The 16,602-nt window shown below is 38.1% G+C and overlaps 1 protein-coding gene across 2 annotated transcripts in view; it reads right to left on the reverse strand.

Annotated features, from left to right (window-relative positions):
* LOC126484536 (murinoglobulin-1-like) overlaps positions 1-16,602 on the reverse strand; it is a 291,073-nt gene that overhangs the window by 165,434 nt on the left and 109,037 nt on the right. For both annotated transcript variants that reach the window (XM_050108083.1, XM_050108084.1), the window contains 2 exons: positions 7,253-7,434; positions 2,779-2,851 (listed from right to left, as the gene is read on the reverse strand). In XM_050108083.1, the coding sequence (XP_049964040.1) occupies positions 2,779-2,851; positions 7,253-7,434 (255 nt within the window). The remainder of the gene's footprint in view (positions 1-2,778; positions 2,852-7,252; positions 7,435-16,602) is intronic.

Genomic DNA, 16,602 nt, shown 5'->3' on the forward strand with positions numbered 1-16,602 from the left:
TACTTCTCTTGTATGGGCACTATTTAACCATGTGAAGCTGCAGTAGTCTGCTGCTAAATAGACAAGAGCAAGGGCTGACATCCTGAGGATTATCACATTTGTTCCCCAGCTATTTCCTGTCAGTTTTTGTATTATGTTATTTCCAGTTTTTATTTTGCAGGCTGTCTTCTCCAGGTGGGCTCTGAAGGTCAAGCGTTACTCCCAGGTATTTTGGTTGCGGGTTTTCTATGAACATTAGGTTTCTGAAAGTGATTCTGGTTGCATATTGGGCATGTTTGTTGTTTAGGTGAAACCAGGGTAGCTCTGTCTTCAAAGTGTTGGGTTTAAATCGCCATACTTGGAAATATTCATCCACCTTTTTCAGGTCATTTTCAAGAGTAGTTTCTGATGTCTCGAAATCAACAGATTGGCTAATTAAACATATGTTGTCAGCATAAATGAACTTTTTAGAGTGGGTGTTTGGTAGTCAGATATGTATATACTGAAGAGCAGAGTTGAAAGAACTGATCCCTGGGGAAGGCCGTCATTGAGTCGGTAGTTGCGGCTTTCCTTGCCATTAAGGTGCATTTCGATATGTCTATTTGCCAACATGTTGTTAAGTAGCATGCCAGCTTTCTACAATGTATGGTGCATAGGAATTTCAGCAGCATTCCTTGTCTCCATACTGTGTCATACACAGATGACGGATCAATAAATACAGCTGTGGATTTTTTCTGTTCTTTAAAGCTCCTTTTGGTATGTGTGGTTACTGCTAGTACCTGGTCACTCCAGCTCCTTTTAGGTCTAACGTCAGCCTGTTCAGCTTGTATTTTCTCCTCAATAGTGGGTTTTATTCTGTTAAGAATGAACCTCTTGAGAAATTTATAGTAGACACTCAGGAGAGCTATGGGTCTGTAGTCTTCGAGGTGCTTTCCTGTCTTTCCCAGTTTTAGGATTGCTATGGTTTTGGTTCTCTTAAAAAGGACTGACAACCTTCCAGTCTGTAACATGTTGTTGAAGAATTCTGTCATCCACAGTAGGGCATTGAGGCCACAATGCTTCAAAAATTCTGGGTATATGGGGTCAATGCCTGCGGCTTCTCTGTTTTGTGTCCTTAATGGGCATGGAGATCTTGTATGTCTCAAAATTCTTTGAGGTGTCAGTTTCACGCATTCTTCCTTTGATGCTGTTCAGTTCTGCTCTGATTTCTCTTGTTTTCTTCTTGTCTATCTCTGGCGTTCTACGTGTAAGTTTTAAAATTCTGTTGGCAACATCATTGGGACTTATATCATCACTATTGTGTACTGTTTTGATTGAAGGCACATCCAGTTTTGACAGTAAGTGCCATGCCTTTGTACTGGAAAGTTTGAAACTCATTTAATTCATTAGTGTGTGCCGTTTTCCTCAGCGAGCTGAGTGGAAACATTGCAAAAGCTCATCAGTGACGCCTGGGTCGGCATGCTCCAGGTATTCGTTATAGAGGTCAGTGCATTCCTGGCTCTATCCAGGAGTGTATGTTTTCCAATAGCCCCTGGGGACATGCTTTCTGGCAATGGATAAAAGCAGGCCCACAAATTGCCCATAATTTTCTGCTTTTGGAGGAATCCATTGAATGTTAAACTCTAGCTAAGCAGTATAGTTCTCCCAGTTAGATTTACCAAAATTCCATCGGTTCCATTCAGGAACTTGGAACACCATTTCTGTATTGGGAACTGTTCACAAAATTAAAGGAGCATTATGCTAGAGTATGGGATATTGAATTTCATGTATGACTCAATAATTACGAGTATAACCACATATACCTTACAAATGCATGGTGGACCATTACTTCAAGAAGTTCATTTTTAAATTACCATATGAATACATTTTGATATGGTGTAATTGTGACTTGAATAAATTCTACAATGAAAGTCAAGAATGTTAAACTGTCACCATTTACTAAACAACATGATATGACCTATAAATTCACTATGTGATGCAGTAAGGATCAATCTGCAATATCAATTTGGAGAAGTGGTTCATAGTTTAAAAGACAGAAATAGAATGTTTATGGGTGTTTATGTAAGGTATATGCTTTTGAACAGAAACTGAACATAAATAATACTAATTTTGTCACGTCTCAAAAAAATAAAAATAAAAAAAATAAAAAATAAAACTTGATTATTTATCATGTAATTTATTCATTTGGAAATTTTTCTACTATCCAATTACACTTGAGGTTATTTTCATTAACACTGTTATTTAAACTTTAAAATTAATGGAACGAAAGACTGTTGTAAAATAATTACTTTGTCAGTGTCATATTCTCTTTCCTGTACATATTATCTTTGTTCTTTTATGCTCTCTGCAGTTGGTGGGAGAGGAGTACAGAGAGCGTCAAGTCATGCATGAAGTATCAGATATGTAGGAATGAACTGAAGTTGTAATTACGCTGTGTCAGAAGGTTGTAAATAATATGATAACTCAAAGCATTGTGTGAAAGAAAAATATGTCTGCAACAATTTATTTAAAACATCATGTACATATTATAAACTAACACCTGGAAATCATCATATAAGTAGGAAATGCAACATACCCTGAATTTACTAAGCCGATAACAGAGATTTCATGATGCATTTAATGAAGAAAACAAAGTTAAGTTAAAAAGCTACTAAACTTCTGCAATAATAATAAATTTCATGACAATTCTAACTTTCTCTCTTATTTCTTCTTGTGAATAAGGGAACACATTATTCAAACATGTTCTTCACAGAAATGACTTTTGAGAAAGCAAAATAAGATATATGTTTGAATGCCCACCTGGAGATAAACTTGGGGTGTAGCATGGTCGTGTTTCCAATGTCAGGTCACTAAGCACAACAGCACCAAACTCCTGTAACATTGAATTTTTAATGTGTTAAAAAACTTTAAATGCATCACAATTATTGAAGAAGTTGGTTCTTCCTAGTCTAACTTAAAAGGGAATTTTGTGATCCAATGACAGAATATGAATTTCTAAAGAAATTACATACAGTACAGTTAACCTACACTTTCACTTGATACTTCCTGGCAGATTAAAACTGTGTGCTGGATCAAGATTCTAGCTCGGGATCTTCGGCTTCTGTGGGCAAGTGCTCTACTGGCTGAGCTACCCAACACCATTCACAACCCATCCTCACAGCTTTATTTCTACCAGTACCTCATCTCCTACCATCTATGCTTCAAAGAAGCTCTCCTGCAAGTCATGCAAGACTAGCACTCCTGGAAGAAAGGATATTGTGGAGAAAACAGCTTAGCCACAGTTAGTAGAGCACTTGCCTACAAAAGTCAACAGTCCAGAGCTTGAGTCTCAGTCCAACACACAGTTCTGACTTGCTGAGAAGTTTCATAGCAGTGCACACTCATCTCATTCTGCAAACATTCCTAGGTTGTGGCTAAGCCATTTCTCTGCAATATCCTTTTTCCAGGAGTGCATCTTGCAAGATTCGCAGGAAAGCTTTGTAAAGTTTAGAAGGTAAAAGATGAGGTACTGTAGGAAGTAAAGCTGTGAAACAGATCATGTGCCACACTTGGGTAGCTCAGTCAGTAGGGCATATGCCTGCGAAAGGCAAAGGTCCCGAGTTTGAGTCTCAATCCGGAACACAGTTTTAATCGACCAGAAAGTTTCATATCAGCAAACACTTCACTGCAGAGTGAAAATTTTATTTTACACTTAAACTTGTTCAATGAATACCTGTTGCCTTCAGAATCCATGTGTAAATAATATAAGACAAGAGTTTGATTTCAGAGTTTAGTGTTAAAAATTACTATGTATATATCTACATCTACATACACACTCTGAAAGCCACCATGTGGTACATGGCAAAGGGCAGCATGTACCACTACAAGTCATTCCCTTTCCTGTTCCACTCACAATAAGAGCGAGAGACAAATGACTGTCTATACGTCTCTATACAAGCCCTAATTTCTCTTATCTTGACTTTGCAGTCCTTACACGAAATTTATATTGGTGGCAACAGAACTGATCTTCAGTCAGCTGCAAATGCCTATTCTCTATATGTTTTCAACAGTGTTTCATGAAAAGATTGTTGTTTTTCCTCCAGGGGTTCCAAACTGAGTTCCTCTGTAATACTTGCTTGTTGACTGAAACTAATAGTAACAAATCTAGAAGCACACCTCTGAATTACCTTGATGCCTTCCATTGATCAGATCTGGTTGGTATCCCAAACACTCCAGCAGTACTCAAGAATGGGTAGAACTAGCATTCTACACATGGAGTCCCTTACAGATGAGCTACACTTCCCAAAATTCTCAAAATAAATGGACATCAACCATTGACCTTTCCTATGACTATCCTTATGTGATCATTCCACTTCACATCACCTTACAACATCATGCCTAGATCTTCGATCAACATGACTGCATCAAGCAGCACACCACTAATATAGCATACGAACTTTAAAGAACTGGTTTTCCTACATCATTTTACATTTTTTCTACATTTAGAGCAAGCTGCCATTTATCAAACCAAATACAAATTCTGTCTAAAAAAAGTTATGCTGTGTCCTTCTACAGTCACTCAACAATGGTACATTCCTGTATACTACCATGTGCTGAGCAAAGAGTCACAGATTACTGCTCTCCCTTTGTTTCAATACATTTATGTATACACAGAATAAGACTAGTCCTATTCCACTTTCCTGAGGCACTCTTGACAATAACCTTGTCTCTGATAACACTCATCCTGGAGCTCAACATAGCAGGATCTATTACTCAATAAGTCTTCAAGCCATGCACGTATCTGAGAATCTACTCCATATACTTGGAGATTCATTAACAGTCTGCTGTAGGGTTCTGTAGCAGATGCTTTCTGGATATCTAGAAACATGGAATCTGCCTATTGCCCTTCACCCATGGTTTGCAGGATATCATGTACAAAAAGTACAAGATGAGTTTCACACAAGCGATGCTTTCTAAATCTGTGCTGACATCAGGGAAAAAGCTTTTCCATCTCAAGGAAATTTATTACATTCGAACATCAAATAAGCCCAGGAATTCTGCAGCAAACCAATGTTAAGGATATTGGTCTGACATTTTTGGGTCCATTCTTTTACCCTCTTGTACACAGGAGTCAACTGCACTTTTTTTAATCATTTGGGAGTTCAAGCTGGGTGAGGAATTTGTGATAAATGTAAGCCAAGTACACTTACTTGCTGCAGAGTACCCTGTAAAACTAAATTGGATTTCCATCCAGACATGGTGATTTAGTTTTCTCAGTTGTTTCTCTATGCCATGGGTGCCTACTATTCTTACATCCTTCATACATGAACCTGCATGACAGTCAAATGACAGTATGTCTGTATGAACCTCCTTCATGAATGACTTCTTCAATGTGAAATTTAAAACTTCAGCTTTCCTTTTGCTGTCTTCTGCTGCCACACCAAACTTGTCAACAGCAACTGGAGAGAAGCCATTGACCTACTTAGTGATTTTACATAGGACAAGAATTTTCTGATTTTCTGCAAGATCTTTCACTAAACTATGATGGTGGAAGTAGTATGCTTTGTGCATTGATATTTTTATTGGTGCATAAATTTCTACTAACTTTTGCCTGTTGATATTTCCACTTTCCATTTTCTATCAAGAGTGCAACAATCTCTGCTTTCCCAAAATTTTCCAGATTTTGTTATTAAACCACTGCTGATCTTTTCCATATTTAATCCAGCTACTCAGCACTTACTTCTCCTTAATGCTATTTATAATCAGTTTTAACTATGTCCATAATTCCTGTATGCCCATTAAATTGGAACTACATCATGTCCATTCATAGTCTAAGAATGATGCTAACAACTGCTTATTGCTCCTTCCAGTATAAATACGCCCCTAACCTTCTTTGATGGTTTCATTAACTTTTTTAGTAACCTATGTCATTATGATAACACAATGATAACTAATCCCTGCTGCTATACTGACACTTACAATAAGGTCAAGCCCGTTTATAGCTACAACATCTAAAATATTTCCATTATATGTGGGTTGCCAACCTAGCTGCTGAAGGCAGTTTTTGGGAAACATGCTCAGAACAACTCTATAAGATTCTCTGTATGTATCAGTCTATACTCAGTAGATTAAAGTTGCCTCCAACTAATATTGCATGATAGGGGTACTTCTGTGTTACTGAGTGCAAACTTTCTTTGAACAATTCTACAACAGTTACTGTGGAATCGGGTGGCTGGTAGAAACATCTGGAGGCTAACTTGAGTTCAACTAGGACTGTTACTCTTGTCCAGATAATTTCACAGCCAGAGTCAATGTTCAGTCCCCAAGTGCATTCCACTACTAACAAAGAGGCTGCTTTCTGTGCGTGGAGCACCTTTGACCTACCAAGAGGAGTCCTACAATTCTCCACCCCATAATGCATGTCAGAAACCTGCAACCATCACAGAATCTATTAAGCCGCAGGTTGACACCCTCCACATGATATGATAAATCATGGGTTCTACTTGCACCCAGTGAGTGAGACCAGCGGTCTTCACCACTTATGTCAGACAACCATATAAACTGAGTATGACCTCAAAATGTGACAGTGGTCTTTGGTGACAACACGAGCCAAAATTTGCAAATGACTGTACTCTGCATCCTTGATAGCCACCAGCAGGGTCCCCTCAACATCTCAGATGAAGCCTCTGAGCAGACATACTAATCATATATATTGGATTTCTTTCAAAGCCCTGAGCATTTCCCTAGGGGGCACCTCAGCTGCAGAAGTTGTCCATCCATTACATTAGAGTCTTTGCTGCCCCTACACTCAAAGGCAGCAGCCTGTGGATGGCTGGCCATTGTCAATGCCGTCTTTAGCAGTTCGCAAACTGTGGTCAGCTGCTCCTATGTCCGCACACAGCTTGCACACACTCTATACATCCTTCTGATAATTTAAGAATTGAAATATAAAAGTGCACAGAAAAAGCTAAATATGGAACTTGCTACTCTCTGGTGTTTAACAAGTGAAGGCCAGCAGCTGACTGAGGCTTCTCCAATGATCCCTGTTATTTAAATCAAATGACCACTGAACTACAAACAGTGTAAATCTACACTACACCATAAATAAAATGTGAGACTGCACTTCTTAAATATACAAACAGGCAAGGAATTTAAGAATTTAACTGCAAAAGCACACAGAAAAATCTAAATATGTAACTCGCTACTCTCCTGCTGTGTCACAAACATACGCTAGCACTTGACTTTTTTTTATAAAGCAGCAAAGGACAAAGAAAACTGTTCACAAAATTAGTACCTCAAATGCCTGGATTGCATCCACGTAAATTGTCAGACGAGGGACCATCAACTTGCTTCGACCCCAATTAGATGAACGGCGTTTCCTTCGCAAGTCCCAAAAATCTGGTTCTAATGTTGTCGATGGAGTTTGTAGTTCAATGTTACTAGCTACTGTTGCACTGTCAGGAGTTTCCTCATTCTCTGTAATAAAGTACAGCAAACAAAATTAAATTTAAATAAAAAAGGGTACAAAAGGAAATGCACCTCATTCCACACTGAAAATTAGTTTAGAACAGGAAATGAGGACAAATTTTTTTTTAACATTCTGCTATACATATTCTTCAAAAAGTATCTTGAGTCATTTGTGAAGAAGCTGACCTATGAGAGAAACAGATTGTAAGAAACACATCTGAACTTTTGAATCCAATGAATGTAAGAGACAAGATTTATTGACCACAAGACTATTACAGCAACACTGAATGCTATAGCTGAATGAAAAATTTGCAGTCAACAATTTGTAGTCTTTTGGACCTGCTGCATTGTATATGTCTTTTAAGGAAATTATGTAATTACAATTCCAAAAATGCTGCTAAGTCAGATAGTTTTATTCATTACTGTAGGGCTATTTTGGCAAATAGCCATTGTCAGATTATCTGTAAGTAAATTAAGAAATTCAGAAAAATATTTTAACTTCAAAGGAAGTATGACAAGAAAATGATTATAAACTTCTTTAATGGACAGCAGCAAACTTTCCACTCTGGGGAGGAAAATACAGAGACTCTCTGGCACTTGATAGATAAGTTTAGCAACTTAATATTAGATGGAAGTTTCAAGTAAATAGCATACTTGAACTTATGACAAATCAGATGGATCCTTTCCTATCTGTTATCTTTTTCTACTCCCAAAAATAATCAATTTTTTGCAAAGTTTTATAGTTTCAGTATGTTTACCTCGTAACACATAGGGCTCATTTAAAAATCTCAAAATTCTATTTAGACTTAATTTCACATAAATTTATTACTCAGCTTCTCTTTTTGAATGTTCTGGTTACATTTTTGTAACCAGTTTTCATTAGATCACTATCAATTAAAAGTTACAGTTAATTGTTAGTTCAAAGTTACAGTTAACTGAAGTTAGACCTATAGTTTGAGATCTGGAAGACCTCATGCATTAATAAGTAAATTTGAGAGGGATGACTTATACCAATTGAAAGCTAACCCTTGTCACTTTACAGGAAAGTATTTTAAGTTATTGAAAATTAATTATCTTCCACAATAATTAACATCAGAGTTTCTGGCTATTACCAACTTCCATCACATATCTCATCACAAGCACTGTTCAGTTCAAGATTTTGACTGCTTACTTTTGTTATCTTAATTTTGCCCATACCATCTAGCACACAGCATTACTTATTAACTCACTAATTAACAATTTCACATAATTTACTATGTTTTGCAGTACGGTACTAATTCATACAAACTGTGGAATTCACATGGGCATAAGGATAATACGTCTGTGTATTTTTCTAAATTTCTGATCAGGAAAACTTTCAATAAATCAGAATGATATTAATTCTTGTTGTTCACCAAAAACAGTGAATTCAACTTAGCCATTTTTCAAAGCATCATGTACTTTTCAGAGTAACAGTTTGTTCCTACACCAGTCTTTCTATGATCATCTGTCATGAAACAGTCAGTCCGTGGACTGAGAGCCAGACATGCTTTCATTGTTTGACTCACATTTTTATAGTATTTGTTATGCAAGTAAGAACAAGTGCTCCAGTTACTGCATAACTAAAAAACTTTCATGTGACCACTGTACCTCTAATAAACAAGCATTGTGTCTGAATTGCCTTGTGATCAACAAGTATTATGAATTATCATTGTCATCAGGTTGAGTTATTGTTGAAGTCAATGATTTGTCTTATGGACTGACTTAAATGAATTGTTGTACTGTAACTGTCTTTGACAGGAACTGAGCAAAAGTGAGACCTTACAATAATGTAAGAAATGTGAACTGTTAATCTTGTGCCGCAACAAGACAAGTTATTTCCTATTGTGAATTGTTTGTGCTGGCCTGAATGATTGCATCAGTGATTGTTTGTAGTTTAAAAATTGGTCACTGTAATTAATAATTGGACTTCACATGGAATAAAATATGAATGTTATTGTCATCTAAAATATAGTGATATGTGCATCAATGAACAAACACCATCCCACATACAAGTAGATTTTCAGCTTTGTGGTGATTGAGACTGTTACTACATAGAATGGATTACAAAAATCAGGTTAGTTCTGTTGCAAACTTCATCTCAGACAAAGTAGAGACTAATCATGAAAAATTCTTTAATGCAAGGTATATACAATAAAGTACAACTATTACAAAAATACTACACTGACCAGGAAAGCTAAATCTTTGGTATGAGTTTCAGGGAATAAACAAAGCTGCAAAACAAACAAAATGGTCTTTGGGGTGTATTTGAAAAAAAAAAAAAAAAACTGAGCAGTTGCTCACATCACAGCTTGTAAATCCAGTGTGCCTATGTTGACCCAACAGAACAGTCTATGGCATACAAAGCCTTTCTAGCAGCGTGTCCCACTGGAATTTCTTGAACATTTCTGAGACACACTCAAGCTGACTAAACAATCCTTGGAAAAACCAGTAACTCTGGTTTGAATCTCCTCCATCTTTCACATTTATTTACATTGCCATAACTCCCAAAACTATAAACATTCCAGAATTGGGATTTGTGAATTACATATCCTTATGATTTTCTCAGTCTGGCATCTTCTGGCACAGGGTGGCAACTTTGTTTCATCAAAGGAATTCCTTTAAGATTTCCAGGCTGATATTCCTAATTTCCCTTATCCAGTTTTTGTTAAATGTGAGGTCAGGTTATAATTTACTAATTTTGATGGTCACAAATGAATATTTTTTAGTTGCCACATCAGTGATTATTTCAATCAAATTCAGCATGTATTTACAGTTTTATCAACAAGATATAATGTCGCTTGGAAATTCCTTACTTACCATCTTCAATTACCATTCAGTGCTATGCCATGTCAATGTGTAATATCTTCTGGTATATGAGAAATTGTAGTTGTTAGCTTTAACCTACTACAAAAGACATATAAACATAACAGCACAATAAACTGTATTGAAAGGATACTACATGAGAGATATGAAGAAAGGACATGTTGTTGTCACAGTCATAAACTATACTGCAGTTCTGCACTAAAAAACAAACTTCCTATCACTCACTTTCACTTCTCACACTTTCAATGCATGATGAATGATATGTCGTCACAATAGCTCCCTCTCTTTTGAATATGGAATGGTGAGTGACCAGCTATGTGATACTGCCAAGAGCAGAGCACAGCTGGGCTATTTCTATGTGAAGTGGTCTTACCAGCTGTGCTACTGGCCTCTGAAAATACAGGGCAACAACTGGGCCTTTTGGTTATCACTGAATGAAGAGTCGGCTTGCAGAACCCAGGGATGCAGGGAATGGGTGGGAATTTGGGTCATACTTGCTGTCCTGCTCAAGTGAACAGAGTTCCAAAAGTTCTTATGTTTCTTCATTATGGGAGGTGGCTGCTGGGGTGGCATTGATGGTCCTGGAAGAGGTGACACTGGCAGAGGTTCTTTTGTGTCTTTCTAAATAATTTAACAGGATAGATAAAAAATCTATTCACCAAGTGGCAGCAGAACACACTCCTAAAAGAGCGTTATAATTAGGCAAGCTTTCAGAGCTCCTTTCTCATGCAGATGGGATGAAGAGGAACAAAGAAGGGTGAAGAAAAAGGGCTGGAGATGTCTAGGAAAAGGGGTAGATTTTGGAAAAGTCACCTAGAACCACGTGTCAGGGGAGACCTACTGCAGGTGATGAGAAGGCCTGTGTGTTTCTGTCAGAAATATGAGTATGTCTGTGCTGGGCAAAAGAATGGGGCACCTGGTATGTGTGGGTTGGCGAGTTTAATTTTTCAGTCTGCCTGAGAAATAAAACCTGTTGGAGATGGAGGTTCAGGTGTCAGTGTGTTGCATTTCACAGGTGTTGCTGATGTAACTGGATCATTGGTGTCTTTATTCAGTGAAGCTGTGGGGGTGTTATCCTCTGAGAATTGCTTGCCCATTGGGGTTTACCTTGGGGAGCTACAAGTGGCCTCTCTGAAGGCTTTTTGACAGTGACGTATACTAGCTTCATTCTCACTATGGAGATTTTTGTGCCTTAGCCGTATTGAAGTATTCCGCAGGTATGCAAGCCACGTTGTAATACCTGATATGGCCCAACATAAGGGAGAAACAGCTACAGCTTGCAGCTTGCCTGCATCAACATGCAACCAAATGTGCAAACAGTTCTGGAGGTTCTAGTGATAATATACTTGCTTGATGCCACAAGACACTGGTACTGCATGAAGGAGTTACTGCATTGTGTGCTGAAGTGTTTGTGTGAGCTCTTGCAATAAGTGGGCTTCTTTGCTCTCTATGAGGTTTGCCAGAATGTATGTTTGTTGTCTGTAGCCTAACTGACTCGGGACCAAGCCAATATCTGTTTTTACAGCCATTCTTAAACACAGTAATAGGACAGGCAATGTGTCACATGAGCTCTGCTTTGAGTGTTTTGTGCAGTTGTTTTATAATTATGTTGCTTGCAGTGTGATAATTCGTGGTTTTTAGGTGGTAGATTCCACATAGTTTAGTGAGCTTGGTAAAAAGCAAGCAGTCAAACTATCAAGTGTGATTCATGGTCGCTGTGACTGGAACTCGATTCATCACCCCTGTAATTGGAACTCCAAATCTGGTGATCCACATGTGGATGAATTCTTTAACCACCATTTCTGCCAAAACATCAGTGACTGGCATAGCCTCTGACCAATGGTTATGTTAACAAGGATTTGTGTCCATTGGGAAGAGAAGTGTGTGTACATCTTGTTGCGAGAGTAACTATATCTCTAACAGATGTGACAGTGTGTCAACTGACTTTGTTGACAATGTAAACAAGCTCTTTTCAACTGGTGGCACTATTCATCAGTATCCAGCTATGTAATACATTGAGTCACAGCATCTGCAGAAGCACAATTGCCAGGGTAGGACAGACCTTGAACAGTTCGGAATAAATTTTCGTGTTGTGCCATGGGAGTAGATGGGCACTGTTGACCTTTGGCAGTGTCACACCATGTGATGTGCAATGCTGGAATAAAGATAGTTTTTAGTTTGTAACTGGAGCTACCACTGTGGATCTGTGCTTTAAGCGTTCATCAGGTCAGGCCATGGCACTCCAGTTATTTCACTGCAAGCCCATGAGATACAATAGGCCAATGTCTTAGAAACTGCTTATATGACAAATGTCCATAGTAAATTTTTCTACAGAGTCTAGGTGTCTTACAGAGCAAGGTGGGTTTTGCTGATTAATTTTCTGGAATGCAGTGATTACAGAGTGATGATTGGTGAAGCTGGTGAAAGTCCTTGCCTCGAGCCACAGTGGAAGTATTTTACAGCTTCAGACATTGTGAGTAACTCTCACTGTATTGCTGACTAACGGGTCTGTGCCAGTGACAGTTAGCAAGAAGAAAACAATGTTAATAGCTACCAAGTTCCTGATATCTGCTGTTGCTGTACTGTGCCAATGGCTGTTTGGCTAGAACCTAGTGTCAAGGCTAATTGTGTGCTAAGGCCTGAGTAAGAGAGTATGGTAGCCAATGACAATGTGTCTCCATTTGTTAAAGGCTTCCTTCTTTATTTCTGTCCATGATATGTGTGTTTGACAGTGGTGGCATTTCTTGTTAGAATGGCATTGAGAGGGGCCTCTCTTTATGCTACTTTCAGTACGTATTGTCAATAAAAGTTTACGATACCCAAACACATCTTAAAGTTTGTCATATTACGAATTGCCTGCACACAGCAGGGGAGAGGTTTGATACTCTCTGCTGACGTTTGGTATCCTAAAAAATTAACAGTCAGCTTCCCTAATGTGGACTTGGTTGCAATCTGGAGGATACTCCTTAGAACATCAAAATATCAACTGTAAGTGAACTCTTTGCTCTTTTTTATGATGAGAAAAAAACCATATACATGTGGAACAAAATCTTACACCTCTAAAACTTCATCTATTAAGTGCTGCCAACTCTGGGATACAATGCTTAAACAGTACGACATAAACTGAAACTGAAAAAACCTGAGAAGGGTAACAATGGCCTTTTTGGAAATGTTACAGATGGCCACTGGAATTTGGATATAGGCCTTGTCACAAATACACTGAAAATTGAGGCACTGTGTAATGCACCTGTAAAGTCCTGGACATTGGGAATGGAGTAAGGTCTGGGACAGTCCTAGTATTTAGGGCTCTAAAATTGCCACACAGTCAGTAAGTATCATCTTTTTCATTCACCAAATGAAGTGGTGATGACCAGAGGCTGTCTGAGCTGTGAATAACACCTGCATCCAACCACTTGTTGAAATGCTGTTTGGCTGCTGCACTCAGTTCGAGAGCTAAGCAGCAGGTCCGGCTGAAACAGGCAGTCCATGTATTGTCCAAATGTAGTGTACTGTTGAATTTCTTGCTTCCTTTCAGGTTGTGGTTGGTGTGAATAACTCAGGGTAAGTTGCTGAAATGGATCTTTGTCCTCAGTGGCAGTGGCAGTTGTACTTGAGCCTGACTGGATATTGGGGAGGATTTTATACTGAAGATCCAGTGTATTCAGCTGATGATTGTGTGTATCAACTAAAAGTTTATAATGATTTAAAAAATCCTCTACTAAGATGGAGTAAGAGAATGTGACAATCATGAAAATCCATTTACCGCATATTTGTAGGCTGAGTTTCACCGACAGGTAAGTTGCACCAAAGTGGGGACAACTGCATTATTTGCTGCTTTTAATGTGCAATCTTGCTGACGACATGTTGGCTCAAGGCACTAAAGGGGAAACTGCTAATATCTGAACCACTGTTAATTAAATATTCAATTCCATTCTGCATGTCTTTTACAAAACTGCATTTCAATGAAGCACTTGACACTTTTGTCTACACATGCACTCTGAAGAACTGGACTGTGGTTCACTCACTTTTGTTTAGCATATGTGGGCACCTAATCGTTGTTTGTGGTGTTAACATCCCCTGTCAGTCACTTTCGGCATCTGGATAACCACACGGTTGTTTGAACTTCTTAGCTCAATCTCCAAATTTAACGTGATACCACCCAGAAGTGTGATTTTGTTGACTTCTGACTTGCTGCTGTTGAGGAGATTGAAAATCATTCCTATTTTAAAAATTGGTACTGTAGGTCACTTAAGTGAAGAAAAGTTTTTTTTTCCTAATCTGCTTCAGTGCGGGTGGCATAAATCTGAAGTGCCAGTGTGTTGCTTTCTGTAACATTGCTGTGAACCAGAGCATCTTGCACTATTTATTGTAGTGCAGTAATTTTCAGTGAGTGCCTTAAGGGACAAACAGAAAATGCACCTGTCTCCTCTGCAAAGGTAGATAAATGTAAATTTCCATGTACCACCAAAGCCATACTTATTGCTGATGGGAGGTGGTTTAGCCATATTGTATGTAATGCACCTTCTGAAAACAGGTTTGACTTGCCAAATTATGTAGATGCTGTAACAATTCCAGTACACTTTGATATCCAATAGCCTCTTCATTTAGAACATATTGTTGTTGGTGATGATGATGATGATGATGATGATGATGAGGTAGTAGTTGAACTGCCCATTTGTGATTAAATCGTTGACAAAATCGGGAAGAGCAATTGTACTGATGTTGATCATGTTGTTGTTGTTGTTCTGGTCTTCAGTCCTGAGACTGGTTTGATGCAGCTCTCCAAGCTACTTTATCCTGTGCAAGCTTCTTCATCTCCCGGTACTTACTGCAACTTACATCCCTCTGAATCTGCTTAGTGTATTCATCTCCTGGTCTCCCTCTACAATTTTTACCCTCCACATTGCCCTACAATGCTAAATTTGTGATTCCTTGATGCCTCAGAACATGTCCTACCAACCAGTCTCTTCTTCTTGTCAACTTGTGCCACAAACTCCTCTTCTCCCCAATTCTATTCAATACCTACTAATGATGTTGATCATATTGTTTGAAAATAAACTGGTGTGGTAGTTTTCGGTTTCCATTCTCATGGTGGCATGAGTTTTGCTGATTCCTGAAGAAGGAGTTATTTTCCTCCAAAGAAGAACTCAGATACAAGCATTACTTGAGAGAGATATTCAAAGCACATTGTGGTGTCACAGAGTCAGAAACCACAATGCAGTTCTCAGAAAAAAACAAACTCTTGCACTATCGATGTGTTATGAACTATATGTCACCATAAAATCATTGCTGGAACTCACTTCAAACTGTTGTCACAGGCTTTGATGTCAAAAACTTTGATAGCAATGAAATACATTATTATTTAAAACAAGACATGTCATAAATTTTGTGAAATACTACTTTGGACTGAAATTAGTAAAAAAGAACTAAATCCTGAAAATTTAATGCTGATCAACAAAACATTTGTGTTCATATGCAGGTATGTAACTACATTTTTGTAAAATTAGAAAAACTCACCTCTGCTTTTCTACCAAAACACACACCACACTCCTTGAAAATAAATATCACTGAATGGATAAAAAATCTGCTCACAGAGTAGTACAGTAGAAATACATATAAATGTTAAGGAAATGTGCAAGCTTTTGGAACCAGTGGCTCTTTATTCTGGCAGATGGGCTAAAGTGGAAGGAAGAGTATTAAAGGAAAATCACTGACGAGGTTTGGGAGATGGACAGGGCAGGGTCCTTCCTCACGAAAAAAAGAGGAGTAGGGTGTAGAAGATTAGAAAGAAGAGGCAAGGCTATCAGTTCCCAGGATGAAAAGGACCCATCTGCCACAAAAACAAAGAGCTTTGTTTCCTCTCTTGTTTGTCTAGTTTTGCCAATGACACTGACAGAAATTCACTTAAAATAAATCATGTGCACTAGTGTCACAAAAGAAACTAACTGCTTGTCTTTAAAGTATAATTTTACTTAACAAGAAAAAGGTTAATGACAACATACTTTGGCTTTTATAGCTAAGCAGAGGGCATAATTTACTGCAAGTTTGGAGAGGAAGTTTGTTCATATTTGTAGTACAAGGCTTCTCAATTGCGTAATTGTAGTCATAGGATACTACATTATCTCATTTTGTGAAGTGCACGATTTTACATTACTGAACATTTAAAGCAAGTTGCCAGTATTTGCACCACTTTAATAAAATCTTATCAAGATCTGACTGGATGTTTGTGCAGTTTATCTCAGACAGTACTTCATTATGGATAGCTGCACCATCTTTAGAAATTCTGAGGTTACTAGTAATATTGTCTGCAAGGTCATTAATATACAACATGAG

The sequence above is a fragment of the Schistocerca serialis genome, chromosome 6, assembly GCF_023864345.2.
Source record: "Schistocerca serialis cubense isolate TAMUIC-IGC-003099 chromosome 6, iqSchSeri2.2, whole genome shotgun sequence".
In the NCBI taxonomy this organism is placed as follows: Eukaryota; Metazoa; Arthropoda; class Insecta; order Orthoptera; family Acrididae; genus Schistocerca; species Schistocerca serialis.